The 8,371-nt window shown below is 57.6% G+C and overlaps 1 protein-coding gene across 5 annotated transcripts in view; it reads right to left on the bottom strand.

Moving 5' to 3' along the window:
- Positions 1 to 297: 297 nt before the first annotated feature.
- The window catches only part of GDPD5 (glycerophosphodiester phosphodiesterase domain containing 5), a 114,826-nt gene continuing 106,752 nt past the window's right edge, over positions 298 to 8,371 (bottom strand). For all 5 annotated transcript variants that reach the window (XM_068555263.1, XM_068555260.1, XM_068555261.1 and 2 more), the window contains 4 exons: positions 8,039 to 8,186; positions 6,681 to 6,763; positions 3,758 to 3,870; positions 298 to 972 (listed from right to left, as the gene is read on the bottom strand). In XM_068555263.1, the coding sequence (XP_068411364.1) occupies positions 824 to 972; positions 3,758 to 3,870; positions 6,681 to 6,763; positions 8,039 to 8,186 (493 nt within the window). In that variant the 3' untranslated portion in view covers positions 298 to 823. The remainder of the gene's footprint in view (positions 973 to 3,757; positions 3,871 to 6,680; positions 6,764 to 8,038; positions 8,187 to 8,371) is intronic.

The following is an 8,371-nucleotide window of genomic DNA, read 5'->3' as shown; positions in this document are numbered from 1 at the left end:
TGACGTGGGAACCTGAGGTCATGTCAGTCTGTGCATCTCCTGGGCGTGGATCCAGCAGCCATGTCAGTCTGTGCATCTCCTGGGCGTGGATCCAGCAGCCATGTCAGTCTGTGCATCTCCTGGGTGTGGATCCAGCAGCCCCGTCAGTCTGTGCATCTCCTGGGCGTGGATCCAGCAGCCATGTCAGTCTGTGCATCTCCTGGGTGTGGATCCAGCAGCCCCGAGCCTGCTCTTGCCATCTCCAGCTGCTCCTAGGGGATATGGCTCAGACTCTCTCCCGGGGCAGGGCCAGCGGCAGCAGGAGGCTGGCAGGGGAGGAGTGTCTCCACCACTGTAGCAGGCGTTGCTCCTGGGCCAAGCTTCCTTGTGCTTTGAGACTGATGGAAGAGCAGAGGTGCTGGGGCAGAGGCCTAGCGCAGGCCCTTGAGGCAGGAGAACCACGGAGAAGGTGGTTTCCTCACAGCACAGACAGGAGGACAGACACACGTAGGCACACGCAGGCTCCACATCCTCCACTGCCGCAGGGGGCATGGCATGGCCCAGTGACCCTTCAAAGCTTCCAGGTCAGGATGCAAGGGAGGGCCTCCGGGAGTGGACCAGGCCCCGAGCCCCGAGCCCCAGACTTCCCAGAAAAAGGAGCCCCAGGCCCGCAGGGGCATCTGAGAGGCTGGCAAGGGGAGCCCCCTCCAAGAGAGGCCATGGCTGACAAGGGGCTGGAGCCAACAAGGAGACTGTGGCGCCAGCTCCCAGAGCACGCTTCTGCCAGCTCTGTGGGCTTCCCCTGTCTCCACATGAGGTACAGGCTGGACAGACGGGTCTTCAGCTAACGCCCACTCCAGTCTGTGAGGGTCGTGGCGCGGCTGCCGCTCCCTTGGGGGCCCATAGGGGAGGTGGTGCTGTTGGCATATGTGTCATAACTGTTTTCTGAACATACAGAGAGCTCATCGGAGACCTCCATGCCGTCGCTGATCTCTGTTGGGCCAGAGGGAGGCAGAATGTGAGTGCAGGAAGGAGAGGGGTGGACAGATGGCTGGCAGATGTGGTGGGAAGGGGTGGCCTGGAGCCACTCCTGGTCAGCCACTAGGAGGAATGAAACCTCGGGTTTCAGGTGTGCTCTCGAGCTTGGCATTCAAGGCCCTTCTCAGTCTCTGCAAACACTCTGGTTGCACTTCAGTCTCCTCTCCTTGGAATTCCACCTTCCAGCCACAGAAAACTATCTGCACCCTCTTAAGCTTGGCACGCATGTGTTTACTCTCCTCAGGGCTTTGCACATATTGGCCTGTCTCCTGGGAGTGACCTCCCGATAACACTTCCTTTTCTTAAAATCTGGCTAAATTCTTCTCATTTCTGTTTTTGCCCCCAGGCTGGGATGGGGCCTCCTCATGACCACCCTGTTCCCCCCTGCCCCACCTGTATTGTCACCGTCTATGGCCCCCATCGGCTGGAGTACTTAAAGGACAGGGATGAGGTCTGGGCATCAGTGTCCCCAGTGGCTGGTACAGTCCTGGACACACAGCAGAGGCTTAGAAAAGGTCTGCTGAGGGGAGCTAAGCACACCCCAAGGGGACTCAGAGCACCTTGGTGGGGCTGAGGGTCCCTGGAGAGGACCTCTCAACCAGGAGTGGGCAGGGGGTGAGGCCTGCGGCGACTCCTCAGGGCCAGTGATGAGAAGGTGCTAGATGAATGAATGGCCTTTGGCACTGCAGAGAGGCGGGGGTTGGGGAGGTGCAGGACCTGACAGGCCCAAGTGCTGGCCTCCTGCCTGCCATTCATGCTACCCGCCCCTCCTGACTTCCCTGGGCCAGGCACAGTGCAGGAGCCTGGGGACACCAGGTGCCCTGGACGGGCTCCTCCTTCCAGGAGCTCCCCAGTGTCGCCAGAGAGCTGTGGGAGGCCCTCCAACCCAGCTTCGGTCCTCAGGGAAGGCTCCCAGGAGAAGGAGGGTTTTTGAGCCAGGGTAGGAGGAATTAAGTACCCCAAAGGCAAGAATCTGTGTATCCTCAGCACCTAAAACAGGGCCTGGCATGCATCTGTTGAAGGAAGGGATAAACGAAGGAGTGAATAGATGAGTGGATGTTCACACAGTCGCTGGAGCCGGCCCCACTAAACCCACAAGCACCCCCCACTGGGCTCTGGTTCACTCGGGCAGCATTTACCAAGCACCCGTCTGGGCCAGGCGTGGCACCAACCCTCACAAGTACTCTGTGAGGGGGAGCTAGCCCATTTTACAGAGGAGGAGTCTGATGGTGAGGGAGGTTAGGTAATATGCTCTTGTTCACACAGCTCGGGGGATAAGCTGGGATTTGAATCCAGGTCCGTCCGGCTTCTAAATATCTCTCAAATCTCTCCTCTCCTGTTTCCATGCCCACAATTCCCATCTGAATTATTGGTTTCCTTGCCTCCAGCTTCCCCTTCTAACCCACCCTCCACACTCATTAGAGACTGAATTGTGGGGAATTCCCTGGCAGTTCAGTGGTTAGGACTCTGCACTTCCACTGCAGGGGGGCACGGGTTCGATCCCTGGTCAGGGAACTAAGATCCCATCCCACAAGCCCTGTGGCGCCGACAAAAAAAGAAAAAAAAAGAGGGATTGAATTGTGTTCCCTCCAAATTCGTATATTGAAGTCCTAACCCCAGCACTGACCCTCTTTGGAAATAAGGTCATTGCAGATGTAATTAGTTAATATGAGGTCATTAGAGTGGGCCCTAATCCAGAATGACTGGTGTCCTTGTAAAGAGGGGAACTTCGGACACAGAGATGCATCTACAAGGCAACGGGAGAGGCCAGGACCAGATCTTTCCCTCACAGCCCTGCTGACACCTTGATGATGGACTCTTAGCTTTCAGAACTGTGAGACAATACATTTCTGTTTTTAAGCCACCCAGTTTGTGGTACTTTGTTATAGCCCTACTGTAACAAAGACAAATCTGTCTGTGACCTTCCTCTTATTTCAGAACAAAGCCCAAGCTCCTGACCACACACTTGAGGCCGAAGTGCCTCCCCAGTGCCATCTTGGGGTGAGTCAGCCAGAGGCCCTCCCTTCAAGCCGCGTGGAATGATGTTTAGTTCTTGGTGCCCGGCAAGGAGTGTTCCCTCACTACCTCTGAACACATGCTGTTCCTGCCTTGAATGCCCTTCCTTCCCTCTGCTCGCCCAGCCCTCACCTCAAACCCATCACCCTCCTACCCTTCCTTCCCATTTCAGCTACGTCACCTCCTCACAAAGTGGGCCCCAAAACCTTCCTCACTGCCCCAGGGAACTCTGAACCCCTCTCTCCTCCTTGCACCCCACTCTGGCTCAGCACCCCCATCTATTACAGCTCAGTGACACCTAATTTTCCATGTATGTGTTTATACAGCTGCCTCCTCCATCAATCTGGGAATGTCAACAGGCAGCAAGCAGGGGTGAAATCAACATTTGTGGGGTCTGTGTATGAACCAGCATGGCAGGATGGGCCTCCAGCCCTCCCCCCACCCCTGCATGTCACCCTTGCCCACTACCCATGGGGCTGACACTGAGCCACAGGACCTGGAGTTGATGGCTGCATGTGGAGGGGTGTGCATTTCTGTGTGTGTATGTGTACGTGTGCCCCTGTACCAGTGTGAGCGTGAAGCTAGGTGGGTATATTGATGTCTGTGCCGTGTCCCTACCTGTATGTGCTGTGTGTGAAATGTGTGCACACACACCCGTCTGCATGTGTGAGGTGCAGAGGGCAGAGCCCAGGGCCTGACTCAACCTGTCTGCGGAGCTGCACACCTGAAAAGATGAGCTTCTCCTTCATGATGCTGACGTCCCGGCTGGTCCGGTGCACCGCGGCACTCAGCATGATCTGCTCGGGGTTGTAGCTCCGTATGCCACCCAGGCGCCACCTGCAGAGATGGCCCCGTGGGCATCAGGTCCTTCCCCACCTTTCCTTGGAGAAGGGATCCTGCCCACTTCCACAGACTCTCTGGATTTGGCCTGAGAGACCAGCAGGACTCTTGTCCGACTGTACAGATGGGGAAACTGAGGCCCAGAGTAGGGCAGAGCTGGGGCCTGAATCAGAGTCTGCTGACTCTCAGCCAGGGCTCTCCAGCCCTCTTACCTCCAGACCCCTAGATCTGCTCCCCTTGCCCAGGAGGACGGTTAGGGGTTGGTTAGTTATGTGTCAGGTGCCCCCAGTTATACACCTGGACAAATTTGGGGGTGGGGGCTTAGCAGGCATGACTGATGACCCACCCTGGGGTACAAACCAATCTAAGGGAGTCCCAGCTGACGTCGCCTACAGCTCCACCATCAGGACCAGGCTGAGTGAAGCCAGTGAGGAACCCCAGAGAGGAAGTGAAGGAAAGCAGGGAGGGGAGGGGAGACAGCGGGGAGCTTGTCTTATGGGGTCACAAGGCAAGGGTGCTGGAGTGACTTGGGGTGGGGCCTGCTGCTGCTCTGTTCCAACAGCCCTGGAAGAGTGGGGTGCATATTCCCTGGTGGAGAGGGACAGGCCGGAGCGTTACCCCTTTGATGGCTGGGGCAAGGTGGGAGCAAAACTGAATGGGCTGAGAGGTGGGGCTGCATAGGGTGTGCAGGGACCAGGCAGATCTGGGAGGACTTGGGTTCCTTCATCCAGCCCAGGGCACAGTTTTTGCTGTTACAGTTCCTCTGAACTAGCCCCAAATCCCTGGCCTCTGAACTTAGATTCTTCCTGCAACCTAGACAGAAGGACTCACCGGACCCCCAACCCCACTCAGGGAAGTGGGGATCAGCTTGGAAACAAAAACCCAACCCCCCAGGGCCCAACGCCCTGCTGGAGTGGGTGGAGGGAGCCCAGACTCCACGAGAAGTCAGCTGTTTCCAGATGGGATCAGCACAGCAGAAATGGACAGACAGATGGACAGGCAGACAGGTGGATGAACAGAGCAGACAGACAAGGGGAAAGCAGGAGGCAGAGGGGAAGGCAACCTCTGGCTGGGCTGGCCGCCCTACGCATCCTTGAGAACAGCAGTAGGGTCTCTTATTTATCGCTGCGTGCCTGGCATCAACCCCAATGCCTGCTGTGTGGTGGGTGCTGTAAGTATTGTTGAGTGAATGAATGGAAGAATGAGGCCCACAGGGAAATGAACTTCTCCCCCAGGGTCCTGTCCTCCATCAGGCCTTGCCTGACCCCCAGGAAGACGATGATGCCGCCCTGGCTGTATCTTGAGTGGCCCAGCGTGTCTGTGGAGCACCCTGGGGAAGAAGGCCCAGCACAGCACCAGCCAGCACATGTGGACATCTGCCGACTGAGAGGATGGTGGAGGGACCAGGCAAATGGCCCTTTGCTGGGCTCAGTCCCACAGTCTGAGCACAGAGTTCCTCCTCCTAGAAGCTGGTCAGTGAAGGTGCCTGACCTAGGAGGGCCCAAGGCACCTGACCAAGGGGAACCTGCATCTCCAAGACCAAGGTCTCATCTTGGAAATGAACGTTAAGCCCAGGAGGAAAGTGTCAGGCCCGTGTCTCTGCAGCGAGGTACATCTAGGACAGGAAGCTCAACCACTGGGGGTATTTCCCAAGGGAAAGTGCGGGAGGCTGTGCTCATGGGGGGAGAGCAGTGGGGTGGGAGTCAGAGACAGAAAGTGAAAGAAAGAGAGAAGAGAGGTGGAGAGGAAGATAAACAGAGTGAGCGATGGGAAAGGCAAACTGGGAGTGGGAGGGCCACAGGTGGCAGGGAGAAACAGAACTTGGTAGGCTGTGCGCCGGGCACCGGGGAAGGCCTTGCCCAAAGTGCCAGGCTGTGGGGGGTGGCCCAGGCAGAGCCCCTCCCCAGAGGGAGACGCTCTGGTGCTGAGAGAGGCCAGGTCAGCAACCTGCAAGGAAATGCTGGTTCCCTGTCTGCGGGAGGGAGAGAGCAGAGGGACACACACGGCAAGATGGGGAGAGAGAAGGGAGGACTGCAGGGGAGAGCAGGGGAGCAAGGACGGGGAGGAGGCTTCAGGCAGGGGAGGTGTCTGGGAGGGTGACCTGGGCCTAGGGCTCCTCAAGAGGCAGGCTTTCAGAGGGAAGTGGAGAGGGGGCGGTGAGGAGGAGGGAGAAAGAGGAACAGGAGGAAGAGGACCACACCAGAATTACCTGATCAAGTGATAGCTGTGAGATGCCAGAGTGCAGCAGAAAGTGGGGAGGGGGAGAGAGAGAGAGGAGGAACATGCGCCGGATCAGAGCAGTATGGGACAGAGAGAGAACGTCAGTCAAGAGTAAAACCGCAGCCTGCTGCTTCACGGCTGGGTTGGGGCCCCGCCTGGCCCTAAAACCTCCCCAGGACCAACCCACTCCCGCTGCGACCGCCACCCCCAGCTGTCGTCCTGAAGGGTGGGTGGGGAGGTCTGAGCCCGGCACGAGTGCTGTGGAAACCTGTGCCCTGGTTGACAGGCGGGGAGACAAGCCTAGAGAGGAGCCCCCCTGGAGCTAAAACCCACCAAAGAGTCTACACAGCAAATCCTGGCCCAGCTTGGCTCTGGGCTCCCGGCTGGGTGCCCATTCCAGAAGCCACTGGGCTCTGGCTGAGGGGGACGGGCTGGGGGCCACAGGGAGGCCTCCTTCTCCCCAGAACAGGGTGGTCTGGTCAGGACATCTCCCGGCCGAGGGCTCAGGAGGACGTTCACCTGGCTGGGGTGGGAGCTGGCCTGTCTCGGGCAGGGAAGGCCACGGAAGGTGGTCAGGGCCTACTCACTTCTGGAGCACGAAGATGCCAACGATCAGGATGAAGGAGATCAGGTCGGCGGTGACCCACATGAGACAGTACTCGTCCGGGGGCTGTGGACAGATGGCCCACGACCAGCTTCCAGTCACGGCTGGTCCAGACCAGGGCTCCAGACCAAGGGCCCATGGGCAGGAGGATCACACGTCACCATCAGGGAGGGGCAGAGGAGGACCTGGAGGGGGCTTGGGGGCTTGAGGTTATATTTTGTAGGAGTGGGCCTGGGGTTTGGGGGTGGGGGTGTGTGTGTGTGTGTATGTGTGTAGGATAAAAGAGATCTGTGCAGTGTTCACTGTTGAGGTGGTGTGTTTTAAACCTAGAGGATGTATGTGCTTAAAGGGGCTTCATGCAAGAACCAAAATATGAAAGACAAATAGATGAATGAGAGGGTGTGACGTGACAAGCAGGTACGCAGGTGGGTATGTGAAGAGGCATGTGGCATCCGTGTGCATGTAAGAGTACATGTCATTGTAGGGTGTGGAGCGTGGGAGCTTGCCCTCCAGGGGACCACAGAGGGGGGCCCAGCAGGACAAAGCCTGCAGAGCAGCCAGGCCTCGCACCCCCTTGACCTCAGGTAAGCTGGGGAGGAGGGGCAGGGGTGGGCCAGAGGCACTTTTTGCTGTTGGTCAGTTCCTGTGGCCTGAAAATCAGACTGTGCTCATAGCTACTGCTGCCAGTCTGTTATTTCATCTCATTCCGAGCTGAGCCTTCAGAGGTTTTAAAAGACAATGGGTGGGTGGATGGAGATAACCACCCAAAACCTAGATCTGATTCACTGACACAGCATCATCTTAGCCATAATGAGACCCTCCATCTGCCTTTCATGACCTCAGGGAAGTGGCAGTGGGAGCACAGGAGGGAGGTCAAGGGCTCCGCAAGCCCCCTGGTTGGCGGAATTGGGACTGGAACGCAGGCCTGTCTTCAGGTGCTCAATCGGTCAACCAACTGAAAACTGGTTTTATTGGCTGTAATCTCTGAGCAGATTTTAATGTTCCCTATTTTTGCCCCGTTGCCCTCTTTTCCCAATGACCTCCCTTCCTTTAAAACAAAATATAATAATCTCCAAACCCCCCAAAAACCCAAGTAGTTGTTTATCTGTCTAGAGCCTTTGGTGCTTTTCCCCATGTGGCTCAGGCCAAGGTTCCTCCTACCCCCCAGACCTTGGTGCAGGCCCCAGAGGTCAGGAGAGTCCTCTTCATGCCTCAAGCCTGTCCCCTCAGGTGCTCCCCCCACCCCTGAGACCTCACCAGAGAGACCCCGGGTGTGGAGCCTGCCCCCCAGCCCTGGAAGCCATAGGCAGCTCTCTGGACCCCCAACAATCCCCAACTCACCATGATCCAGAGGGGGGAGGGCACCTGGGATAAGGTGTGGGAGTTGTCAGAGGTGACAGACGGGACCCCCGCGCACCACAGCAGGGAGAAGAGCCACGGGGCATTGACCGTGTAGAGGTTCACGCTCAGGTTCCAGGATGCATAGTCCCTGTGGGGCAGGGACAGAGGCTGGTCGGCCCTTTGGCCAGTGTGGGAAGCCTGTAAAGCATGGCCCTTCACAACCTCACGCCGTCCTCAAAACTGTCCCTGGAGGAAGGAAACTCCGCTCTCAGAGGGCCAAGCTCACATACAAACCCAGGTCTGCCTGATGTTCTCAACCTCTCCTCTTTGAAC

The sequence above is a fragment of the Eschrichtius robustus genome, chromosome 11 (genome assembly GCF_028021215.1).
Source record: "Eschrichtius robustus isolate mEscRob2 chromosome 11, mEscRob2.pri, whole genome shotgun sequence".
Taxonomy (NCBI): domain Eukaryota; kingdom Metazoa; phylum Chordata; class Mammalia; order Artiodactyla; family Eschrichtiidae; genus Eschrichtius; species Eschrichtius robustus.
Note: the sequence above shows the minus strand (reverse complement) of the source record. Positions and strands in the feature narration are given on the sequence as shown.